Source organism: Manis pentadactyla, chromosome 15 (genome assembly GCF_030020395.1).
Source record: "Manis pentadactyla isolate mManPen7 chromosome 15, mManPen7.hap1, whole genome shotgun sequence".
NCBI lineage: Eukaryota > Metazoa > Chordata > Mammalia > Pholidota > Manidae > Manis > Manis pentadactyla.
In genome coordinates, this window is record NC_080033.1 from 61,705,865 (window position 1) to 61,732,749 (window position 26,885).

At 40.9% G+C, this 26,885-nt stretch overlaps 1 protein-coding gene across 1 annotated transcript; it reads right to left on the reverse strand.

Moving 5' to 3' along the window:
- Nucleotides 1-462: 462 nt before the first annotated feature.
- On the reverse strand, nucleotides 463-14,721 carry TMEM170A (transmembrane protein 170A). The gene is made up of 3 exons (XM_036909295.2): nucleotides 14,315-14,721; nucleotides 6,628-6,798; nucleotides 463-4,062 (listed from the first exon to the last, which is right to left on the reverse strand). Exons 1-3 carry the CDS (start codon nucleotides 14,445-14,447, stop codon nucleotides 3,932-3,934), a joined length of 435 nt encoding a protein of 144 aa, XP_036765190.1. The 5' UTR covers nucleotides 14,448-14,721; the 3' UTR covers nucleotides 463-3,931.
- Between the last annotated feature and the right edge of the window lie 12,164 nt (nucleotides 14,722-26,885).

Genomic DNA, 26,885 nt, shown 5'->3' on the forward strand with positions numbered 1-26,885 from the left:
ATAAACTAATCTTGATTTCCAACTTCCCTTGAGAATCAGGAAAGTCTGGGTACGCTGAGTCCAGAATCCCACAAAGTGGAAACAAGTTGGAACTGAGCAATGACTGGCCCCTTTAGACAGGTTCTCCAATTGGCTAGAGTACAAATCCCCCCAACTCCCTAGAAGATTCCTGGTTCACTATTATACTGCATTGTCTCGGTAATCATTTGTGGGGTTCTCTGCCAAACTCAGCACATTTAGCCCCTCATCTTCCATACTTTCTTTCTATTGTCCAATATCACATTATCACCTTTTTGAAAACTGGAATTTCCTCCTCTTTTGGGCCCTGGATACATAACAATTTTGGGGGCTTCTGGCCAAACTCTGCACATATCCCCCTGGGGCCTAGAAATATCCTGTACCTTGATCTGAGTCACACAAATATATGAATACATGAAAATTCATCGAGCTTTGCATTTAAGATTTGTGCACTTTACTGTATATTATACCCCAATAAAAAAAAGTTAGAATGGATAAGCAGTCTCCTACCAGACATTGTATATCTATCTGTAATTCCTGGAACTGCAGCAGTCATCTTGTGACCATGAGGTAAACTATCCAAACTCGATAATCCAATTTGCTAAAAATGGTAGAGCAGAGAAAGACAATGTCACTGAACATACTAAAACAACTTTGGAGCCACTCTTCATGTGGACTTACTATTAAAAAATCAATTTTTTAATACACTGTATCAGCTTTCTGCCACTCTAATATGGACTCATACAAAAGCTTCTTAATGGTAAGATATAGCCCTCAAAGTGGAGTTAAAAAGACTCAAATTCACATGTAAGTACAATTTAATCACATCTCTGAAGAAGAATTTTACCATAAATTAGTAAGAAGTTGAACATAAAAGAAATAAATTTAAACACATGCTAAGTACTAATTTATTTAAAAAAAAAAACGAAAAACTTAAGTCAGACAACATTATGGCAAAAGATTAAAACTCACTGGCAGCTGAAAAAAGAAATAATAGTTCCAGTTTACAGAATTCAAAGAAATTCTTTATTGATAAACATTTACATCAGAATTAGAAATGTCAGTAGAAAAATAAAATTTAAGTAATTTTCTATTGTATAAAGATTTGATCATTTTGACTGTAGCAGTTTAGCAATATATCTAATACAAAAAGTTAAGCTGATTTTAGTCACAACCAACCCAACAGAGTGCATAAAAAAGAAATGCAGGAACACAAAACTTTCTGCAAGTAGATAGCTAATGGCACCCGGACTTCACATTCCAGGAAATGGTTTCTTAGGGGAGGTTGATATGCTCTGCCGCTGTGATAAGAACTTAACTCGAACCAGAACAGTCAGAAAGGACATTGGAATCAAAAGCTAACATACAATTTAGAAATTTTAAACACAAGGAAGGTTCAAAGGCAATAATTTGCATGAACTTTTTCTCACTAGTTTAAACATTTCCTAAGAAGAAATGTTTTGCTGTTAAAAAAATGAGTTAACAGCAGAAAGAGATGTATTTTCTCCTGGAATATTCATTACACATTTGTATGTGGACTGAAATCTTCATGAAATGCCTTCACCCAAAGTCCCCATATTAAAGAATCCAGAAATCAGCTTTTATGGATGGGGACTGCCTCCTTCCCCCACATAAAAAAAGGAAAACTGGATGTACAGCTGAAGGAGGGGTGGCTGTCTATGTCTCTAAGAAAGCCAGTTTTTGGCAAAAATTCTCAAAAAACTACATACAGTAAAATAAAATGTTCAACACAAATGCCAACATTTTTCCACTTGAGCAACCACCTCCAAATAATTATGTATTTGAGATGAGAAATTTTAAAAAACAAATAGAACAACAACAAAAAAAAAAAACCCCAAGGGGAATAGACATTCTTTACTATTCAAATAGTTTCTCCCTGAAAATATTTGAAGCTACAAAGTTCAATCTATGTAGTCTATTTACATTAATTCACAGGAGAATGTTCACATAGTAGGACAGATAAAACATTCAATAATTTAAGGATACATTTTATATTTGAAGTTTTTAAAGAGTAGATAATCAAAGTATAGCAAATGAGAAACAGATGGAAACAAAAACCACCTTTCAAAATACATTAATTTTTGTGTCTTGGCTCTAAAAGAAAAATAACCAAACACTTTTAAATCATGGATCAGTATGTTTATGAGTCAGTGTTTGGGGGCAGGCTCACCAACTACTGGCCCACATATTCAATTTGTAAAATTCTATCCAAAAGAATGTTTTAGGTGAAAACTCTAATAGAGAGGCATCTTTCAATAGAAAGGATTAAAATCATTTTCTACAATAATGGATGCAACATCCTCAAATTTCTTAAACTGAATGGCTACTTCTCAAAATCACAGCTCTTTGAACTGAAAAATAGAGTCTTTAAAGACTTTAAATTTACTTAAAAGGAAGATTTGAGCATCGGAGAATCATCTTGGGGTATTTCTAAGGACAAGTGCCAGCACTGTGACTCTACTTGTACTTTCGACATAGTCTGAGTATATGTCAGTATAATTTGAGAAGTTGTCTAATAGCCTATTAGGTTAGAAAAAAAAATGTCCAGTTAATTTTTGTAGTCCCTCTGTAATTTTTTTTCTATGGTACACTGGTCCTCTGGGCTATTTTAATTAGATAATGATGATTGTATTCCATACAAAATGGTTCAGGTGGTAAGGATCAAGTTAGATACTTAATTTTTGCAATCCTTTATCTTTTAAAGGTCACAGTTTTCAGGCCTTTTAATGAAAAAGAAAATTAGGCAGTAGGATAAAAAATTGAAATAGCTAAAGTTGGGTTTAAAAACCATTTGGTATTTAATTCTCTTGAAAGAAAATGGAAAGGGCACACTAGAGGCATAACTGAAAATTAAACTACAGCCACTTCTTGGGAGTGGTACCCAAAACTGTGAAAATGGGCTGAAGACCCTCTACGAGGTAAGCACGATAAGACGAAGAAATCAGTATTTGCTAACTTTAGTTTAAGCTGCACTTCGACAATTTCTCAGGAGTCATTTAAAAACCAGTCACTAAGAAAAACTCTAACAGAAAATTTAACCTCCCTTTTTTGTGGTGCCCTCAATGTCCAAAGAGCATCCTAACCAATATGGCTTAAAATTTTCAGCTCAAACTATTTAACAGGGTGTGCTGCCAATTAAACTAAATACAATTAATAGAATAAGAATGATAGGAAAAGGTAGTACAGGAATTCTGGGGGGAAAAAAGCCTCAATTAGCTAGCTTATTTTGATAAAATGTACAAAACAACAAATTCACATCTCTTAAAATATATTAAGTAATCAGAGCTAGTTATCCACGTCACATCATCTCCTTTAAACAGTGGAATTGATGCCACTACTTGTTACAGATTTTTTTCCTCTTCTATTTCACCAAATTTGTTCTCAAAACTATAAACTCAGTTAAAACCTAGTCGGCACTTACTGTCACGAAGATGTAGCAAAAGAAGAGTCTACTAAATTCTCATTGAGATCAGCTTAAATAAGATTTTAGTATATTCTGCTCAGAAATAAACCAGTATTTCCCATAGTTGCTCTGAAATGTGCAACACTGCATTTTGTCACAGAATATTATAAATTTCAGTGCAAAGATGCCAACCCAGAAGAACTATTGACATGATTGGGAAAAGTGCACCTTTAAATTGCTTAAATTCAATAGCTACCGAAAAAAAAAAAAAAAAGATAAGAAATTTGATTTTTTTTGGTTGAGAACAACAGAAGTCCAAAAAGACCTTCAATTCTTGGAGCTTCAAATTGAAGAGAGGGCTGAGATACTATTCTTCACATGCATTTTCATTCAAGTTGCTTTCATTGAAGAGGAAAACACTACACTCCATGTCTTCTTTTTGAGGATTCTATATAACTTAGGTTCGACATCATAGCATAAGGGTATATGCTATAGAGTAGCCAAGACCCTTAAAAAGGAGACCACCACTACACAAAATGTCTGTCCGGTGCCCAAGGTGAGGGCTTCAAATGGTATCATTTCCTTTCCCGCTGCTCGGTACACTCCAGCAATTGCTGCACCTATTAAAAAATTCAGGAGTGTTAAAAAAAAAAATCAAGGTTAATATTAAATCAGGAAAATACAGTACCAAACATTCTACTCTAAGTAAAATGTTCCAGATTTTTTACATTAAAAATTTTAATATTATAGAAATTTTCATTTTCCCTATTCTTTTTGCTGCCCACTCTAGGTTTTAAGTATTCATTATTTGGTTTATAAATCACTGACATGTACTTTTCGATTGAAAAGTGATTCCTTAAAACTGAGTCTTCTAGGTTTCTTAAATAAAATCATCTGGAAGTCATAACCAAAATCACAAAGATGGCAATTTCCATGTGACCTGATTGCAAACTCAAAAACAAGTCTTATTTTCCATGCTTAGCATTTAACAAGCAGGTACCTAGTAAAATCTTGGCAATAAATGACAAAGAAACTTTTGTGTGAGACTGAGCAAGAAATATTTCATGAGAAGCCACAGGGAATCCCTGCTCCACCTGCTATTATAATCAGAGTTCCCTTCAAGAAATGGGCGGAGGAGGGAGTAAAGCGTGGCAAAGGAAAAGAGGACTGGGGACTCTAAGCCTAGGAAGTGTTATTAATTCAAAGGGCACGAGAGGAGAGCTACTCAGGTATTTGTCTCTGTTCCCCGTATCATTAACGGTTTCTATCGTGTTAGTCACCATAACGTCCTAGACACAGCAAACAAAAACACAAACATCTCCATCTGTCTAGACACCCATCTCAGTTGCTACAGGGACTCCGCATTGTACTAAGAAAGTCAAGATTTCCTTAGTTTGAAAAGAATAGATCTAAAGTTTGCATATGACCCTCCCTCAAAAAATGTTCTAAACAATTCTCCCAGGTTGCAGTGTGTTAACTCACTCAAATATATATTTACTTCTGTTTTTTTTAATAAGGTGTGATCCCTATTATTATAGTGCTCAGAATCTCGCTGGGGACACAAGACAGGAAGTACAGGCATGAAACAGATTTTGAATAATGCAAGACATTATATAGTGTCTCAATCAAATGTCTATACAGTTTAAGTATATTAACATATTTTAAGAAGAAGAAAGAACAATATTAATCAATATCTGTATTGGTCGCCTGGAACATTTGTGACTTTGAAATGCCCACTTCCAGTGGCCATGCATACACGAGTTGCTAACACCTAAAAGGTACCTGCTTATTGGGCTGTTTTGTAATTTACCTCTACGAAAAGTGGGTTGGGTAGAAGAAGGAAGCTTAAGGAACTTGAATTGGGCCCCAAAGTGGGATCTGGATGATGAAAAAGGGAAGAAGGAATAGCAAAATGGGAAGGAAACAGACTCATTTGTGGAACGAACATGGCATTTACTGCACAATCCCCATGTGTTAGGTATTACAGTAAGCACTTTAAAAACACACTATTTCACATAATATTCACACAGCATGTGAGGCAGGTAGTATTATCCCTATTTTACTGATGAGAAGTCTGAGACAGATCCTAGGAGCCAGTCAGCCAGTAAGGAAACTGGAGCAGAGGGTCTCTAAAGAGCAGCAACAAGTGACACAGGTAACAAGACTGTACAAGGCCAGTTGGAAACTCCTCCACGCAGACAGGAGGAAATTGGCCTTCTCCCTTGATCACAAAGGTTTCATCATCTACAGAACACAGAGAAATGAGGCCACGCTGTCCCCAAATAAACTCAAATGAAAGAGGAGACTGAGGGAGATTTCTTTTTAGACCTCTAGGTTTAAGTTCACAATGAAAAAAATGAAGTTACAAATTATCAGGAATGCAATGTTTCTAAGAATATATTGTTCGCATGTATACCATTAAAAAAAGTCTGAAAGCATACACCAAAATGCAACTGTGGTTATCACTTAGGGATGTAATAATGGAGGGGTTTTATTTTTGCTTTCTTATAATTTTTAATTTATACAAACGATACATGACATTTATATTTAATTAGGAGTTCAAAAGTGATTGAAACGTATCCTTCTCAGTCCCGTGACATAAAGCAAAGGGTAAAAATAATCTATAATATGAATGGTGCTCTGATTCTTATTCAGAAAGTCAAAAGAGGAAAAAAAATAACCAGAGGAAAAATCAGGTGCTTTTCTAAACAAGAATTCTTGTCAGCAGAATTATTCTTCCTTCCTTAAAGTAACCACAGCTGAAAGAGTGGAAGTAATTCATCACCCATCTGGCGGTGCCACTGGGCAAGTGGTGGCTGACAAGAAAGGAGCAACCAGTACAATTCTGCACATCAACTCTACTTAAAAAAAAAAGCAAGCAAGCAAGCTTCCAAAATGATAAATATCTTTCTTTCAGTAGTGACCCATCTCACAAGATGTATTTCACAAGGTTCAGCACAGATTCCCTGAAGCAAGTGAGAGACAATATGACTCAGAAAGTCAAAGATGTTCGCCAAATAATGGGGGCTCGGGGATGAGATAAAAACAATACATTAAAAACCAGGACCAGTGGTTAAAAGTCGCTCTTTTCCTTATCTCACTCAGACGTGTTTCTAAAACTGGTCTCGAAATTAACTAACTAGTCATATGAAAGATTTTGATGGGTATTTCAATGTCTAACATACTTGTCAAGATGCCAGCGGTAACTGGTCCCACGATGCCCATCAGCAGGATGCTCACAGACATGAACCTGCCGTATTTGTGACGCCTGAGGGTGAAGAGGGCCAGTAATCCAGCAGGGACATGAAAGAAGAGAGAGGACACCAGGGCCCACAGGAACACGCCATACCACATCTCTACAAGGGAAAGCAAAGAAAGGTGCAAATCACGGACTTTCCCAGGGCAATCCTTACAAAGGGGCAGTCGTCGTACCTTGTTACTTCATTTTGAAAACCACTCAGTCGCAATGTAGGTTCATCGGTCATATATCCAAAAATTGATGGTTTTAGAGGCAACAGCAAACTACAGCCAGCAGGCCACCACCTGGTTTTGTACACAAAGTATCACTGGAACAGCCATGGCCATTCCTTTCAGCCTTGTCTGTGGCTGCTTTGAAACTACGAGAGCAGACCTAAAACAGGGACACAGACCGCGTTGCCTGCAAAACCTATCTGGCCCTTTACAGGAAAAGTTGACCAGCCCCTATCCCCAAAAATAGATTTGAAAATTGTCCTAAATCATTTCCCTCACATAAGAAGTACAAGTATAGTACCACTGACAGGGTATCATGCAATCAATGCCTTTTGATCTTCCCTGACGTTTGGATTATTCAGTCTTCTAAAACAGAAAATGTGCAACTTTTATTCATTCAACAATCATTTTCAAGACAATTCATTAAATATCAAGCCATCACCATTAGAACATCAGAGATCTTTAAGATATGACATAAATACCAGAAAATATAAACGTTTGGTTTAAAGACAAATGGCAAGTAAGCAAGGGCAGGTTCTTAGAGAGAACCTCTAATAGCTCTTAGGATGACTGTAACTCAGGCAACATTAAAATAATTGATCACTATGTATAAAAACCTATACATGACACACTTTGAAAAATACAAAAAAGGGGGAGATACTATCCTGCCCTCAAGACTTTACAACTTGATAAATGGCTGGCACAGCATTTCCCCAATGGGCCCAGGTGAGGCTTTGGAATTCTCAAGATAGCTCTTTAGCTCTCCACATGGATATGATGAAGGTGTCACATTAATTAAATCCATTCTCCATCCTTGAAGCAGGTAAGTAAACGCAGTTTTAGAGGTCACTCAATAGCTAAAGTCAGGTTTTCTGGACCACCTCGCTATTGCCATGTGGCCCAGTCAAGTTTTTGTGCTGGGGGCAGTCCTGTGCATTGCAGGACGTGGGGCAGCGCCCCTGGCCTCTCCCACTAGGTGCTAGTAGCGCTCTCTCACCAGCTGTGACAACCCAAAATACCTCCGGCCATGGCCAAACATCCCGTGGGGGCAAAACTGCCCTGATTAAAAACCACTGCCCTGACTGAAGCAGAGGGTTTACAAGACTGTGAGACAGATGGGGCCATGCCATGGTGGGCTTTGAAGGGCACACAAAGGACTCCAAAGCGAAAGCCAGCAAGTGCAGTTAAAGACTGCCAGGACATGACTTCACAGGTCCCACTGGAATATAAACCAGAAAACCTTTCCGGAGGGTAATTTGGAAGTGTGTATCCAAAAAGATCAAATGTGCACACCCTCTGCCACAGCGAATTTACTTCCAGGATCATCTCATATGGGAACACACACGCAGGCAGGGACAGGGTAACGAGAGGTCCCCCCAGCACTGTCTTAGGCAAAAGCTAGATCCCAACTGCATGTCTATCAATGTAGGGCTTGTGAAACATGTTTTAGGGCATCCATACAATGGAACTTTATACAATCACATAAAAATATGAGACCTTTATGTAAGGATGGGATAAGATGCACAAGCCACACTGCGAAGTCAAAGAAGTTGCTGAATGGTATGTAACATAAGATCTTGTGTTTGTAAAATAAAACAAATGAAAAAAATATGTTCATGTATTACTCCTTTGTACTGGGAGAAAAGTCTGGACATATGTTTATTTAATAAATACTTACAATATGCACAGGTGCTGTTCTAGTGCTTTATGAACACTAACTCATCTAATCCTCTGAACAGCTCCATGAGGCACAAATTACTAATATCCCTGGCTCTTGGATGAGGAAATGGAAGCAGAGGGAGGTAAAGAAACTTGCCTGAGCCCACACTGCTGGCGTTAGGCAGCCGTGTTTGACCCTGATTCTGGGAGCCATGTCCTCATCTTCTGTGCCACCTCTTTGTAGATATTAAGCAATAGGTAACTGATATTTCTGGGGAATGGGATGGGGCAGGGGGAGCACTGATGATAATTCACTTCTTTTTTTTGGTATCATTAATATATAATTACATGAACAACACTATGGTTACATGATGATAATTCACTTTTATTTTGATTTAAAAAAAAAAAGCTTTCCTTTTAAATTAAACTGTTCAGGATGCCTGGAATGAATAGTTGAGAGTCCAGTGAGGAGCATCAATCAGCCTGGGGAGAGTGGACAGCAGGACAGGGGAGGACCAGGGGCTTTCTGGAAGCTGTTTGGAGTTGTAAGCATGCTGTTGTGTGTGTGTTTTTTCCCCAGGTCAATTTCTTATCCTTCTTGGGAGGAAAGGGGTGACTAAAGGGACTAATGGAGATCAGAGGTGGGGGCAAATCTCCCAAGCCACCCTCTGTGTTGTCACTGATGACTGTGCTAATTCTTTGCTCATTTTTAGTCAAATAAAGCTTCAATTAGTACCATGTTCTACATACACCTAAATGAGGGCGCTAGCTGCTGTTCTGGGGGAGAGGCTCTGTGTGAAAGCATCAGTGATGCCCTATCTAGAGCTCAAAGCTTACTAAAAATAACAAATGACTGCAGGTGTTCTGGAACTTTTGTTCTGCTAAAAAATCATTAGATTGTTATAGTTTCAAACCATTTGTGAGATTTTTTTTTTCTACTGGACAAGATATATCCCAGAGTGATCTTACAATACTGTTGAAACTGGTAATATTTTGTTTGACATTTGAAGGATGTCTGCTAAAACAGTTAAGTCATGTAATACGGAGTACAAAGTGATTAAATAGTAATGTCCCAAACTTAAAAATTAAGTACATAAAAAATATATATTTACTAATGAACTACTGCCGTTTTTCCACCGAAGAAAAACCACCCTTCCAATCAACAGACTGGATCAGAACTTGTGGGCAGGATTCTCAGCGTCTGAGGCCCCATCCTCTTGGGAAACAAACCTTTCCTCGTTCAGCCTCCCCCCAGCCTCGGGTCGGGAGCTGTTCTTGCAGCACTGCCCTCCTTTCTTGGCAGCAGCTCCAGAGGCTGCACTGGGTGGTGCCCAGGTACTGCTCCTCCCCAGTAAATGTGACTCACCTGAGCTCTGGCCCACATATCCCTCCTGCCGGGGCAGCTGCAGTCACACCCTGGCTCAGGGAGGGCAGCCTGGCCCTCAGTCCTTACCAGCGACCCCCCAGATCACTCAAGGGACTCTGACCTCCATGATGCCACCCAGGGTGCAGATAAAGTTCTACGATGGCACCAGGGATGCCACTGCCTGGGGCAGACAAATGCGATGCAGACCTGTCTCCAAGAACTCAGAGCAGCTGCCATCCTGCTGGCTATCTGCCACCACTGACTTGGGGCCCCACCACTGACCTGACACCACTCTTTAGCTGGAGCGCCCCAAGTTTCAGATAAGCACCCACTTTTTGCAGCAACTCCAGGCCCTGCGGAGCCAGGCTGCTTGCTGGCTGCCATAGAACCATCTGGGCAGTAAACTGGAAGGTGAGTCCTTGATCTGCCAGAGGCACACTAAATTGGTCACATCGAGAAAAGTGGGTCCAGACACTCAGGAGTGCTACCCAAGTGCTATAGACTAAACTGTGTTCCACCAAAATTCCTACGTTGAAGCTCTAATCCAATAGGACTGTGGCTTTATAAGCAGAGGAAGAGAGATCTCTGTCTCTCATTCTCTCTTTCTCTCCCCACCACGTGTGGACATAGCAAGAAGGTGGCCCCAGAGGGCCCTCACCACCACACAACCAAGCGGGCACCCTGATCTTAGACTTCCCAGTCTCAGAAACCGTGAAAGTAAATTTCTGTTATTTAAACCACTCAGTCTCTGGTATTTTGTTTTAGCAGCCCGAGAAGACTGTGAACACCAACACTGGCCTGTCCCCACTTCTGGAGCACAGCACCTGCCCAAGGAGGCCGCTAGGCTATCAACCCACATCTCAATTTTCCTAAAAGCTGCGAGGCCCATTTGCACACAAGGCGTGGCAGCTCAGGTCAGCACTTTCCTGAGTTTCTGAGAAGGGGAAGCACACTGCACCCTCCTACATCCTTGAGCGACCTCCATTAGCTGCCTCAGTGCCCACATATTTTACATAGCATCACTTAAGTCACTTTAAGTAGAAAAAATGGCTTTATTATATTAGATGAGTACTACATTGTTTATAAGACACTTTTCAGATATAATAGCAGAGGCAAACCCCGATCAATAAAACACTTTCAGAAATAAAAAATTAAGTGATATCCCTTTAATCTACTGCATCTTAATTTGCTATCTACTTAATAGCTGTTTATTGATCATCATATAGTACTTTCCATTTCCCTGGCTCAACACACTGTCAAAAATCTGTTTATGTATCTTACAGTGTATTTCCTTGTTCACTGTTTCAAATTAAGTGCATTATCTTCCTTTAGCTTTATTTTGGTGGCTTAAGTCACCTCACTTCTCAATGCTGAAGTATAAACGACAATTCATCTGAAGTAAAAGATTATAAGGGGAAATTAGATTAAGCACTGGTGACAGAATGGGTCCCAAAGATGTCCATATACTTCATCCTCAGAGCGAATATGCGGCAAACGGGAATTTGCAGGTGTGATTAGATTAAGGATTTTGGAAGGGGAGATTATCCTGGATTTTCCTTGTGGGCCTAATGCAATCACAAGGGTCCTTGTGAAAGGGGGCAGGAGGGTCAGAGTCAGAGAGAGGTGAGGATGCAATGTTACTGGCTTTCCAGATGGAGGAAGGGGCCAGGGGCCAAGGAATGCAGGTGACCTCTAGAAGCCAGAAAAGGCAAGAAAACCAATTGTTCCTAGAGCCTTCAGAAGGAATGAAGCATTGCTGACCGATTTTGGACTTCCAACCTCCATGGTAAAATCATTATTCTGTGTTGTTTTAGGCCACTAAATTTGTGGTAAATTGTTACAATGGCAATAGCAAGCCAATACAAGCACTAAAAGTTTATTCATTCAACAATCAAATATTTACTGAGCCCATTCCATATGCCAGGCACTTAAGTGAAAAACAAAACAGAAGACAAGTATCCTACCCACAAGGAGCTTATTATATTTAAGAATATTTTCCAAACAGACATTTCAGTTAAAAACCACACATACTGCAGAATCTTCTAGGCAGTTCTGTATTAACAAGAGGGTTTGGCCGGCTAACCTCCACAGCTGAGTCACCAAACTTCCAAGTAAGGTTTTAAGACTAACCAAGCCCCAATCAGCAGGAGTAGAAGCCTAGGCCAAGTGAGCAGCGGGAGACTCAGCACTCAGTCATCCTCTCAGCTAGCCCCCCTCTGCCTTATGTTCCAGGTCAAACAACTGTGTGAACACAACCAGTGCCTCTGAAGCCGAGGTTCTAAGCAGACCACATCAGACTCCTGGGAACAATGGTCCTACCACGTTCTGCCTTGATACTAATTGCTGCCAGCCTGCATCTCTCTACACTGCCCACTGGGAGACCCTTCTCTTACCAGACTCCACCTACCTGCCAGGGAATCCATCAGTTCCCTTGCGAAATACCAAAAAATACATGCATGTTGATCTCTGCCCCCAGTTCCTGACACAGAGCTCCTAAAACCCGTGCAAAGAGTGGTGCTAGGAAGATCTTCTGTTTGAATATTTGGTCTCTGACCCTGGTTCCTGACACAGAGCCCCTAAATCCCTTGAATTTCCAGGAGCATCTTTTATTCTCGTGAGGTGGCTAAACTCTGAAGGAAGAAGAAACAAGCCATACAACTGTTGGGAGAAAAGCGTTCTGGATGAGGGGGCAGCAGGTTCATTGCTTAAGAAACAGAGGAGGCCAGCGCGGCAGGTGGAAGAGTGTGGTGAGGAGGGAAGGTCAAATCCCGAGGGCGGTATGGGAGGGGTTTGACTTACTTATTTTTCAAGTGTGCAATTCAGTGACTTTTAGTACATTGGCTTAATGTGCAGCCATCAACATGAGCAGCTTTAGAATATTTTCATCACGTGAACAAGAAACCTTGTACCCATTATCACTGACCATCTGGCTTTCTGTGGAGAACAGGTGGAAGGCCAGATTAGGGCGGACAAGAACTAGCCAGGCTAGGACTGAGAGACCACTGGGGTGAGGCAGGCTAGGGTGGCGTTTCTTTCCATACTTCTCAATTTTGTGTATTTTCTTTCTCTCCCCATTAAAATGAAAATTCCTTTGTTTTGTTCGCTACTACACCTTTACTTGGTGCCGATAAAACAGTAGGCATACGACAGTCAATATTTGTTGAGTGAATGAAAAAAATAAGTGGTCCAAGTGTGGTCCGATCTCAATTCTAGCCACAGCACAACCAAAACATTAGTGGGTTTTAGTTTAACTATTACAAAATACACTCTGACATTGATTTTAATGACATGCATATCTTCAGAGAGTCAATGTCCTACCTGACACAAAGAAAAGATCTGCCTTTCCTGGCATTCAGACTTGTTAAAAATGATGACAGCAACAAAAGAAACTTGAACTTAGAGAACTAAGGAGGGTCAGGCAGAAATCTAAATGGCTAAATTGCAAATGCAGGTTATAAAAAAATCAATTCAAAGCTTCCTGACAGTGACAAACCAATGAATATTTCAGAGCAATGATTCTGCCATACTGACTTGGCATAAATGCAGGTAACCTGTTCTGTGGGGCCAAAATAGAAACCATTCCAGATTCAGGTTAATGAATGAAATTCACTGTTAGCACTCTAGGAGCTCGAGACCTTCTGAGCACGGACAGCTTTCTATCTTGTACTATGATTTTGAGAAGCCCTCCTATCAGCCCAGCAGGCTGCCGTGGGGTAAGAAAAGTTCAAAAGAAGCTGGATCAAATGCCCCGAGCTCCTGAGTGGAAGACTCGGGAATAGGTATCGAAAAGTGATTCCTAGGAAGAGAAACTGGTGGAGTGGGTGGATTTGGACGGAGGAGCGAGCGATGAGCTGACGACTTACTGGAGCAGAGGGGTTGGGCGAGACCAGAACCGAGGGGGTGCGGGTTCTGGCCGCTCCTCGGCCTGGCCTGGGCTATCGGTCCGTCCGGGCTGCGGAAGCCCAGCGGCCGGTGAGCACTACAGGGGCCAGGAGCATCCAGCGCCCCAAACGAACATGGGACGACCGCCTCCAGCGCTCTGTCGAGCTCAAGTCCGAACCCGGGGCGTCTGGAAACTCCAAAGAGCAAGATGAGTTCGCGGGGGCGACCAGCTCCCTTCGCCGGCGGCTCCCCCTGCGGCCGCCGCCTCCGACCTCGTCCCCAGCGCAGGGTCGGGCTGGCGCGGCCGACGCGCCGGGAAGAGAGCGACGGGGGAAGGAGTTATATCCCCATCTCCCCGCCGAGGGAGAGAACACCTCCTTCCGGAGGGAACACAGCCCCCAACAGGCCAGGCTGCAAGAGAAAGGGGCGCCCGCGTCTCGGCGGAGGGGGCGGGGCACGCAGTGCGCAGGCGCAGCGCGGGGCGGGGCCGGTACCTGGGAAGGAGCAGAGAGAAGTGGAGTTGGGGCACAGGGTCCCGTTGCCCACCCGCGGCACAAGCTTCAGGCTGAGGATCTGCTGCAGGAGCCCGGCCGACCCCCCGCTGCCGCCGCTCCCCTCGTGCTCCATCCCGCCGCCATTCACCGCAGAGAGACGGGCGGGGCGTTCGGACTGTTGCTCTCACTCCCAGCCCGCTCTACTCTCCACGGCTCCACCACCTTAGCGTCACTTCGCTGGGGCCCTCTTCCTCTACAACCCAACGGCGCTGCCAAGTGATAGTTCCTCCCTCCAATCACAGGGCGCCGCGGATGGCAGGGGCGGGGTGAGAGTTGTCACGCCCCTGACGTTCTGTACGGCTCACCGAGATCCCGCACCCATGCGCTGTCTCCCCTTCTCCGGTAGAAGGCGCTCTGCTCTGTCCTTCTCTGCAGTGCCACCTATAAGGAAGTGGGGGAATTGCATGCATCCCACCAGACCAGAGATGTAGATGTAAAGCCCATCTGACAATGAGAATCAGATGGCTCAGCAGCCAAGTTCAGGAGGCTGGAAGACAATACAGCCTCAGTATTTGGAGGGAAAAGGATTTTTTTGAAAAGCTTAACTAACTTTAAATTACAAAACATTGTGTGCAAAATTCATAACATTTTACATATTACTAATTTAAGAAGAGTAAGATTGTTTATTAGAATTCCCTATTGAAGCCTTTGTTTGGGAAGCTTTATTTTCCTAATACACTTTTTCTTTTTTATTGAATTATGGTTGAATTACAATCTTATATTGGTTTCAGATGTACAACACAGTGGTTCAAAATGTACCCATACTATTAGATCCTCACCCCCTCTAGTGCGGTTACTATCTATCAACTTAGAAAGATATTACAGAATCACCAACTATGTTCTCCATGCTGCACTACCCTCCCCATGACCAACTTATATTGTGATTGCAAATTATTGTGCCCCTTTATCCCCCTCACCCTCTGCCCTGACCTGTCCCAACCCCTCCCCCTTGGTAACCGCTAGTCACTTCTCAGTCAGTGTATGTAGGTCTACTGCTGTTTTGATCCTTAAGTTTTGCTTTGTATTCACATTCCAGAAATAAGTGAAATCATATGGTATTTGTCCTTCTCTGCCTGGCTTATTTCACTGAGAATAATATCCTGCAGATCCATCTGTGTTGTTGCAAATGGCAGGATTTCTTTTCCTTTTATTGCAGAATAATATTCCACTGTGTGTATGTACCACCTTTTCTTTATCCACTCATCTGTTGATGGACACTTAGGTTGCTTTTTCCCATGTCTTGGCTATTGCAAATAGAGCTATGATAAAAATAGGGGTGCATATGTCTTTTTGAAACAGGGATTTTGTTTTCTTTGGGTAAATTCATAGAAGTGGAGTTACTGGATTGAATGGTGTTTCTATTTTTAGTATTTTGGGAACCTCAATACTGCTTTCCACAGTGGCGCACCAATTGACATTCACACCAACATTGTAGGAAGATCCTTATTTCTCCACATCCTTGAAAACATTTGTTATTTCTTGTCTCTTGAATAGTGGCCATTCCAACTGGGGTGAGAAGATATCTCATTGTGGTTTTGATTTGCATTTAACTTATGATTAGTGATGTGGAGCATCTTTTCATGTGCCTGCTGACCGTTTGTATTTCTTCTTTGGAAAAATGTCTGTTCAGGTCCTCTGTCCATTTTTCAATTGGGTTATTTGTGGGTTGTTGCTGGTTTGTTTTTTTTAGGGGGCGGGTGTTGAGTCATATGATTTCTTTATATATTTCAGGTGTTAAACCCTTATTGGATAAATCATTTATGAATATATTCTAACATACTGTAGGATGCCTTTTTGTTATGCTGATGGTGTCCTTTGCTGTACAGAAGCTTTTTAGATTGAAGTAGTCCATTTGTTCATTTTTGCTTTTGTTTCCCTTACCCGAAGAGATGTGTTCAGGAAAACATTGCTCATGTTTATATTCAAGAGATTTTTGCCTATGTTTTCTTCTAAGAGTTTTATGGTTTTGTGACTTACATTCAGGTCTTTGATCCATTTCGAGTTTACTTTTGTGTATGGGGTTAGACAATAATCCAGTTTAGTTCTCTTACATGGTGCTGTCCAGTTTTGCCAACACCAGTTGTTGAAGAGGCTGTCTTTTTCCCATTGTATATTCATGGCTCCTTTACTGTATATTAATTGACCATATATGTGTGGGTTTATATCTGGGCTCTCTATTCTGTTCCATTGATTTATGGATCGGTTCTTGTGCCAGCACCAAACTATTTTGATTACTATAGCTTTGTAGTAGAACTTGAAGTCAAGGAGTGTAATCTCCCCAGCTTTGTTCTTTCTCAGGATTGTTTTGTCTATTCAAGGTCTTTTGTGACTTGAATGAATTTTAGAACTATTTGTTGTAGTCTGTTGAAAAATGCTGTAGTAGTCTGTAAATTGCTTTAGGTAAGATGGTCATTCTGACAATATTAATTCTTCCTATCTGTGTGCAGGAATATATTTCCACTACTTATGTCTTCTTTAATGTCTTTCATGAGTGTCTTATAGTTTTCAGAATATAGGTCTTTCTGTTTCTTGCTTGGGTTTATTCCTAGGTATTTTATTCTTTTTGATGTAATTATAAATGCAATTGTTTTCCTGATTTCTTTTTCTGCTAGTTCATTGTTACTGTATAGGAATGTGACAGATTTCTGTGTATTAATTTCATATCCTGTAACATTGTTGAATCCAATTTTTAGCTCTAATAGTTTTTTGTTGGAGTCTTTAGGATTTTCTATGTGTAATATCATGTCATCTGCAAACAGTGACAGTTTAACTTCTTCCTTACCAATTTGGATACCTTTCATGTCTTTGTGTTGTCTGATTGCTAGTGGCTAAGTTCTCCAGTACTATGTGGAAAAAAGTGGTGAGAGTGGACATCCTTGTCTTGTTCCTGATTTTATAGGAAAAGCTTTCCGTTTTTTGCTATTATGATGTTGGCTGTGGTTTTGTCACATATGGCCTTTACTATGCTGAAATATGTATCCTCTATACCCATTTTATTAAAAATTTTTATCATGAATGGATGTTGAATTTTGTCAAATGCTTTTTCAGCATCTATTGAGATGATCACATGGGTTTTATCCTTCTTTTTGTTAATGTGATGTATGATGTTGATTGATTTGTGAATATTGTACCATCCTTGCGTCCCTGGCATAAATCCCACTTGGTCATGATGGATGATCTTTTTGATGTATTTTTAAATTAGGTTTGCTAATATTTTGTTGAGGAATTTTGCATCTGTTCATCAGGGATATTGGTCTATAATTTTCTTTTTTTGTGGTGTCTTTGTCTGGTTTTGGTATTAGAATAGTGATGCTGGCCTCATAGAATGACTTTGGAAGTACTCCCTCCTCTTCTACTCTTTGGACTACTTTAAGAAGGAGGGTATTAGCTCTTCTTTAAATGTGTTGGTAGAATTCAGCTGTGAATCAGTCCTGGACTTTTGTTTGATGGGAATTTTTATTACCAATTCGATTTCATTGTTGGTAATTGGTCTGTTCAGATTTTCTGTTTCTTCCTGGGTCAGTCTTGGAAGGTTGTATTTTTCAAGGAAGTTATCCATTTCTTCTAGGTTTTCCAACTTATTGGCATATAATTTTTCATAGTGTTCTCTAATAATTTATTGTATTTCTGTGGTATCTGCTGTGATCATTCCTTCTTTATTTCTGATTTTGTGTGCGTACTTTCTCTTTTTTCTTGCTAAGTCTGGCTGGAGGTTGTTTTGTTTATTTTCTCAAAAAAAACAGCTCCTGGTTTCATTGATTTTTTTCTTTTGTTTCATTCTTCTCTATTTTATTTTTTTCTGCTCTGATCTTTGTTATGTCCCTCCTTCTAAAACTTTGGGATTCATTTGTTCTTTTTTTCTTAGTTTTTTAAACTGTGAGTTTAGACTGTTTATTTGGGAATGTTCTTGTTTCTTGTGGTAGGACTGCATTACTATGTATTTCCCTCTTAGAACTGCCTTCTCAGCGTTCCACAGATTTTGGGCTGTTGAATTCTTGTTTTCATTTGTCTCCATGTAATGCTTGATTTCCGTTTAATTTGTTCATTGAGCCATTGATTATTTAGAAGTATGCTGTTTAGCCTCCATATGTTTGTAGGCTTTTTTGTTTACTTTGGGTAATTTATTTCATTTCATACCACTGTGGTCTGGGAGCTGCTTGATATAACTTCAATCTTTTTAAATTTACTGAGGCTTTCTTTGTGGCCTACAGGTGATCTATTCTGGGAAACATTCCATGTACACTTGAGAAGAATGTGTATCCTGCTGCTTTTGGGTAGAATGTTCTGTAGATATCTGTTAAGTCCATCTGATCTAATGTATTAGTCAATGCCTCTCTCTCCTTATTTTCTGTCTGATTCATCTGTCTATTGGTGTGAGTGGTGTGTTGAAGTCTCTTAAAGTGAATGTGTTCTAGTCTATTTCCCCCTTTAATTCTGTTAGTATTTGTTTTACATATTTAGGTGCTCCTATATTGGGTGCATATATATTTAAAATGGTTATATCCTCTTGTCAGACTTACCCCTTTATCATTATGTAATGTCCTTCTTTGTCTCTTGTTACTTTCTTTGTTTTGGAGTCTATTTTGTGTGATATAAGTACTGCAACTCTAGTATTTTTGCTCCCTATTATTAGCATGAAATATCTTTTGCATCCCTTCACTTTTAGTCTGAGTACATCTTTGTGTTTGAAGTGAATCTCTTATAGGCAGCATATAGATGGGTCTTGTTTCTTTATGCATTCTGCCATTCTATGTCTTTTGATTGGTGCATTCAGTCCATTTACATTCATGGTAATTATTAATACGTATGTACTTATTGCCATTTTATTGTTTTCTGGTTGTTTTTATAGCTCTTCTCTGTTCCTTTCTTCCTCTCTTGTTATATGATGGTTTTCTTTAGTTTTGGGACTAAGTTTCTCTTTTGTAATTTTTTTGTGTATTATTGTAGGCTTTAGTTCTGTGGTTACCAAAGATACAAGGATAGCTTCCTTACTATATAAGTGTATTGAGTTGCTGAATACTCTATTTCAAACACCATCTAAAGGTCCTTTTCTCCTTCTTCCTCCTCCACACTTTATGTATTAGATATCATAATCTGATCTGCACTTTTTGTGTATCCCTTGACTGATTTTGTGTTATAATTGACTTTGCTTATTTTGTTTTAATTTCATACTTCCTTGGTACTTAATTGGTCTGCTACCTTTACTGTGGATTTATTTTCAATGGTGGAAGCTATTTAGCCTTAGGAACATTTCCATATGCAGCAGTCTCTTTAACACATCCTGTAAGGCTGGCTTAGTGGTGGTGAATTCCTTCAAGTTCTGTTTACCTGGAAATTGTTTAATTCCTGCTTCAAATTTAAATGATAATCTTGCTCGGTAGAGAGAAGATTCTTAGTTGCAGGTCCTTCTGATTCAGTACATTAAATATTTCATGCCATTCCCTTCTGTCCTGTAAAGTGTCTGCTAAGAAGTCTGATGACAGCCTGATGGGGTCTCTTAATAAGTAATATTTTTTCTCTCTCTGCCTGCTTTCAATACTCTCTCCTTATCCTTGATCTTTGCCATTTAAATTATATGTCTTGTTGTTGTCTTCCTGGGGTTCCTTTTGTTAGGGACTTTCTGTACTTCCATGACCTGCATGTTATTTCCTTCCCCAGACCAGGGCAGTTTTCAACAATTATTTCCTCAAAGAGACTTTCTATCCCTTTGTCTCTCTCTTCTCCTTCTGCTATCCCTATTAGGTGAATATTATTGTGTTTGGACTGGTCACACTGCTCTTATCATTCTTTCATTCCTAAAGATCTTTTTTTTTCCCTCTGTTCCTCAGTTTCATTTTGTTCCTGTTCTGTAATTTCCATTTCATTGACTGTCTTTTCTACTTGCAGGAATCTACTGTTCAATCCCTCCATTGTATGTTTCATTTCAGTTACTGTATTCTTCATCTCCAAGTGGCTCTTTTTCAGGTCTTCTGTCTCTTTGTTTAAGTCTTCCCTCAGAACTTGAATCTTTTTCTGTAAATCAGTGGGCATGTTTATGACTTTTACTTTGGCGCCTTTACCAAGAAGTTTGGTGCTGTTTCATTTAGCCCTTTTTCTGGTGTCTTGTCCTATAATTTTGTTTGGAACATATTCCTCTGCCTCTCATTTTGTCAGGGTTTCTGTGTTTCTTCCTTTGTATTAGCTGGATCTGCTATGCTTCCTGGCCTATAGAGTAATAGCTTTATTAAGGAGGTGTCCTATGGTGCCCAGAAACCCAAGACTGTACTCTTCAGTGCCTGGTTCTATTTTGCTGGAGCCCCAGCTTTTGTTGGTGTGCAGTGGGTGGGGCCACCTTTCTGCCTATCAGTAGTGGTCTGAGTCTGCAGTTTGCCTGAGCCACCTTTGTGATTGGAGCAGAAGCCTCTGTGGGATTGCTGTGGGTGGGACCACCCTCTACCTATCTTGTAGTGATTGATGGCAGGGCTGCAGGGCTTAATGGGATATGCCAGACCTTTGTGTGGCTCTGGGGCAGGGCAGGATGCATAGCATCAGGCTTGGACACCTGCAGGAGGAAGGAGCTCTGGGGCTGGCTGCTGCAGGCACCTCTCCTATCGGGCTGAAATAGAGCCAAAAAAGCTGGAGTCTCCCTCTGCCTGCCAGGCAACAAAGTCTGACACTGCTGCTGGGCCCAGTGTGTTGACTCACTGGCAGTGTGCACAGGGAGATGGCTTGGGGCTGAGTTGCCAGCAAGGGGGATGGAGCATTTGAGGCTCCTGAGGGAGGGATGGGGAGGTATCATCCACCTACCCCTTTTCCTGGGGGGAGAGCTCCATCCAACCCTCACCCCTCTTGCACCCATCCCACTGCTGGCAAATCTTTTAACTGCCACCTCTGCTGTGAGTCTCACGATGAGTGGAGCAGGCCTGTGCTCCACAAGGGGCTACAGTCTCAGCCTCCCAGAGTGTTCCAACTGTTCCTGGTATTCAGCCCCAGTAACCACCAGAACCCACTGTAATGTGGACTCATGCTCCCAAAGCAGATCTCCAGGGCCAGGTGTGCAGTGTTCCTGGGCTCCTTTCCTGGGCTCTCCACTCTGTTCCTCTTTCTTCCTCCCATGGGCTGGGGTGAGGGAGGGCTTGGGTCCCATTAAATTGCATCTCTGCCACTTTACCCTTTTCTGTATGGTCTTCTCTTCTTCCCCAGGTGTAGCTGGTCTGTTCTGCAGTCTCCACCTCATTTTCACGTTTAGTTGTACTTGCTGTATTTCTTCTTTTTTATGTTTTTGGGAGGACATTTGCACCTTGTCTTCCTACTCTGCTGTCTTTTCCTCCACCTGGAAGCTTTCTAATGCCAGTTTCTTGACACTACAACTACGATTTTGCATCAACCAAGAAACTTAACTAAAATAAAAAATTGTAGGTATTAAAAAAAATCATGAAATATTTAATGCTGTCTTTTGACACATCTCCCAGACTAGCAGAGTATATAAGAAATGGAAGAAACCAATTATTTTAGGGTTATATAACAATCAACCTTGTCTCACATTAAGAAACATTATTTCGAATTTAGAATTCTATCCCTGAATTCCAAATTGGGAGGTTAAAAAAAAAAGGCATTTAGACTTGTGGGACTCAAAATGGATGTTTCATGCGCTCTTTCTAAGGAAACTGAGAATGTACTCCACCAAACCTAAAAAAGTGATACCCAAGAAAAAGATATGCAAGACTAAAGTGGTGAGTTTAACCAGGACTGTTAGAATGACTTCTGTGCAACTGTCCTAGCAGTCATCTCACCAGATTAGAAAGAAGTGTCCTCAGGAAGAACAGTGGGATAGATTTCAAGCTATAGACAAATGGTTAAGCTCAAAATTTTAATGACAGGGTAAAGAAGGTACCTATTTCTTCTCTCAATGGGAAAAACTGAAAGGCAGTACAAAATCCAGGAAAAAAACACAAAACTGACAGAAAATTATGAAGCAAATATAAAGCAAAAAAATCTAGATTTTTTAATTACAAATCTAGCCCTTCCTCACTTGTTTCACTTCTAGTGTGATGCATAATTATAAAATTTTCAGAAGACAATGTTGAATATCTTTATGACCTCAGGATAGTGAAGGAGCTCTTAAACTAGATAGAAATTGCAAAGATCATATAGGAAAGGATTGGTAAATTTAACTACTTTAAATTAAGAACTTGTGTTATTCAAGAGTTACCATAAAGAGAGTAAAAATGTTACCAAGTTCAAGTTCATGCCACTTGCCTCACAACAAACATGTCAGTAAGTTGAGAGACAAGGTGTTGAGGCAAGGAAATTGACTTTATTCAGAAAGCCAGCAGACCAAGATGGTGGACTAATGTCCTAGAAGGCCATCTTAACTCAGGGTTGATTTCAGACTTCCTTTATGCTAAGGAAGGCAGGGAGGAGCAGGAGAGGACTGAGGAAAGAAGGTGATGGTCAGCTGCAGACATAAAGTTGTGAAACTCCTTATCCTTGGTTAGTTGATTCCAGTCATTTCACTGACATGATATTTCTATAAGTCCTTGAAAATCCAGTTGACATTTTTGTACATACTTCTTATCCTCTTGGGGGAAGTGTGTTTTAGGTAAGGAGATGTTTGCATCTGTCTTAAGTCATGAACAAAATTCCTTTTGTTGATTAACAAGCCTACATGCAGGGCCACAGAACTGAGAAAGAGCTTTTTGACCCAAAGATTAAGGCATCAAAAGAGACAGATAAAATTTAAGGGCAGAGATGCCAAGCTTTTTCAATCTGTTACAAAAAGACAAGGCACAAACTGGGAGAAGATATTTGCAATACATTTAACTGACAAAGGAATAGTATCAAGAATATATAAAGCACTACTTACAGTTAGAAAATGACAACAGAGACAAAAGACCCAAATAGGAATTTAATCAAATAGAAAATAACAGATTGCCAACAAAAATAAAAAAAGATGTTTAACCTCATTATTAATCAGTGAAACACAAAATGAAATCACAATGAGGTATCATTGGTCAACCACCCAATAGCCAGAAATCAAAAAAATCTGAGAATGCCTTTTGTTGGTGAGGTGGTAGAGCGACCTGTATTCTGTAGGTGTAAACTGATATAACTATTTTGAAATAATGTTGAATGAAGATGCTCACCATTCAGCAATTTCTCTCCCAGGTGAATATCCTATAGCATTTGTGCCAGGAGACACATACATGATTGTTCCTAGTAGTATTGTAACAATAAGTAACTGAAAACAAGCCAAGTGTCCACCAAGAAAAGAATGGATAAATAAAGTTGTGGTATAATTTTCAATAAGGCACTATTCAGTTGTGGAAATAAATGACCTAAAGCTGCAAGAAACATGACAAATCATGGGAATATAAAGTTGAAGGGAACATCTAAGTTGCAGAAGGCCAGTGAAATTCAATTTAAATGCAGTTCAAAAACTTGCAAAGTGAAGTAGACTCATAAACACTGAGAAGGGACTAGTTGTTATCAAGGGGAAGGGGTTGGGGTGGGTGTGGGGGGGAGGGTGAAGAGGATCAAGGGGCATGATAATTTGCAATCACAATATAAGTTGGTCACAGGGACAGTAGTACAGCATGGAGAATATAGTCAGTGATTCTGTAACATCTTTCGACATTGATAGATAGTAACTGCATTAGAAGGGTTGAGGATTTAATAATATGGGTAACTGTGGAACCATTGTGTTGTATATTTGAAACCAACATAAGATTGTGTATCAATGATACTTCAATTAAAAAAAAACTTGCAAAACAAATTCAGTGTATTAACATAGGCATTAAAATGATAATGAAACACCAAGTTTTAATAACAAAAAAAATGATAATGAGATATTTAACTGGGCACTTGTTCCATTATTATTTTAATACCTTATTAAAGGCATTTGACTAAGGAGGGTGGGCCATAGAGCAAGAGCGGCCTTGGACACCCTCCATCTCACTCCAAGTAAAAGCCAAAGTCCTCATCAAGGCCCACAAGGTCCTCCATGACCTGACCCCTTACCCTCTCATCTCCTAGCAGCCTTCCTTTGGCCCACTACAGCAGACCCACTGCCCCTTGCTGTTCTTCCAATATGCCAGATACATTCCTTCCTTTGGAGTTTTGTATTAGCTATTTCCTCCTCTAGGACCCGCTACCCAGTTACCCCTTAATGAACTGCCTCACCTCCTTTGTGACTTTGTTTAAATGTCACTTTTCTCATCGAGACCTACCCTGATCACCCCATTAAAAACTGCAACTCACACCCTTACACATATACATCCCTAATTCTCAGGATCCTTTCCTACTTTTGCCCATAGCACTTGTTGGTGCTTGAATGAATGAATGTGTAGAGGACTTGAAGACTAGGATCAGAACAGCAGTAGAATCGCATGGCCAACCAGTCTTACCAAAGGAGAAAATACTCAATTGGCTGAAGGACTCGCCACCCAGGAAAATTCCAAGTCCAGCCTGTGGCAGTTGCCTCTGTCTGTGTGTGGTTGGCCAACCCCTCCCAGTTTAGCAGCCCTGCCAAGCCCTCCTGAGGCTACCAAGGCTTTTGCTCTAATTTTTTTTCAAAGACTTAATTTTTTTGAGAGAAGTTTTAGGATTACACTGAAATTGAGAGGGAGGTCCAGAAATTTCCCATACATTTCTTGCCCTCGCTCATGTGCAGCCTCCCCACCCCCATTATCATCACTCATCAGAGTGGTACATTTATTACCAAGGATGAACCGACAGCAATACATCATACTCACGCCAAGTCCATAGCTTACCTTAGGGTTCACTTCTGGTGTTGAACCTTCAATGGGTTTGGACAAATGTAGAACGACATACACCCATCATTGTAATATCAAGCAGGGTATTTTCACTACCCTAAAAATTCTCTGTGCTCCACCTATACATCCCTCCCCCAAACCCAACTCCCTGGCAACCACCAACCTTTTTACTGCCTTTGTAATTTTCCTTTTCCAGAAAGCCATATAGTTGGAAACATACAGTGTGGAGCATCTTCAGATTGGCTTCCTTAAGTTTCCTCCATGTCTTCTCATGGCTTGGTAGCTTGTTTCTTTTTAGCATTTAATAATAGCCCCATGGGTAGGTAAAAATGAAAATGGTTGGTAACCTTGTACAGGTGATGGGGGTAGGGTGTGGGTGGTTGGTAAGAGAGGGTCATGGGGCATTCTTGACACTGTTCCAGAGAGTACATGTAGGTTGCTACTCCATTTTTAGAGTAATTTGACAGTTTCATAGTTAAAACACGAATGCTCCCTGATCCAGCAGTTCTATTTCTAGGAATCTTTACTAGAGAACAACAAACTCAGTGTGGGCTTCTCCTAATCCATGAGCCTGAATTCCCAGGAGTGAGTCTCTTGTCAGGGAGCCTTGATTCCAAGGAGACCAATCCCTGAGTCTCCCTTGGCCTCCATTTCTTCATCCTGTGCTTGATTAACTCCTAGTCATCCTTCATTTATTCAAACTATGTGTTTCCTCTTGAAAGACGTCTTCCTGACTCAAGCTAGGGCAGTCTCCCTCTTCTTATTGTTTCTTCTTAGAGCATAATCAACATTTATGGCTGCGTGTTTATCTTGGGACTATTTATTTAGAGTCTGCACTCCCCCAAAGAGGAAGGGCTGTGACTACTTTGTCCCCCACTATGTCCCCAGGCCCTGGAACTGGGTATTGCCTGTCTTTTCTTGAAACCTGATCTGGGTTCACCCTGAGACTTGCCTGGAAGTTGATGTGTCAGGGAACTCATCCAGAAGCTTGCCCAGAGTGCCCCCTATTCAGGGAGCAGTCTTGCAGCCAGTCTCCCCCATTCTGGGGCCTCGGGAGTCAGGCCAGAATGGATGAATCACATAGCAAAGGCCATTCATTGTGCCATCAATACAATCTGTGACGCAAGCTGAGATGACACTATCAGATGACACTGAGACTAGCCTCCGAACTCCCTCCCATTCTTAGCCTCTGCCAAGGTGCGCCTCTTGCTCATCCTTCTTGCTTGAACATACCACATGGCCCAGGGCTGTTCCGAGGCTGACCCCACCACTCCACAGGGCACTCCCTCCAGGCCGGACCAGTGGGCTGCCTTTATCCCCAGGGATGATCACAGGGTGGAGGAACAGGGAGGGACATAAAGAGAGGAAGGGGGCTGGCGGCAGGGGCCCCAGTGTTCCATACCAATTTCATACCCAACCATAGCCTTTGATGTTCTGGTCCTTGAGATGTTTGCAGCCAAATGGCAGAACCCCCAGAGGCCCATGTCATTGCCAGGAGGAAATAATCCGGTTTCTAAGCATTTGGGGTTCTATGCTGCATCTCCACTTCAGTTTATCTGTTGGAATTATAAGCACTGAAGTAAAAGATGTAACTTGAGTCCTAGGCCATATATTGAGCTATGTGACCCAAGCCTTTCTAAGCATCAGGGTCCCCATTAATAAATTTGGGATTTAAATACCTTCTTCCTGGCATTGTGAGCATGGGCAAACGGAAGTTCTATGGGGCCTGAAGCTTCTACAGCTTGATGGATCCTCGA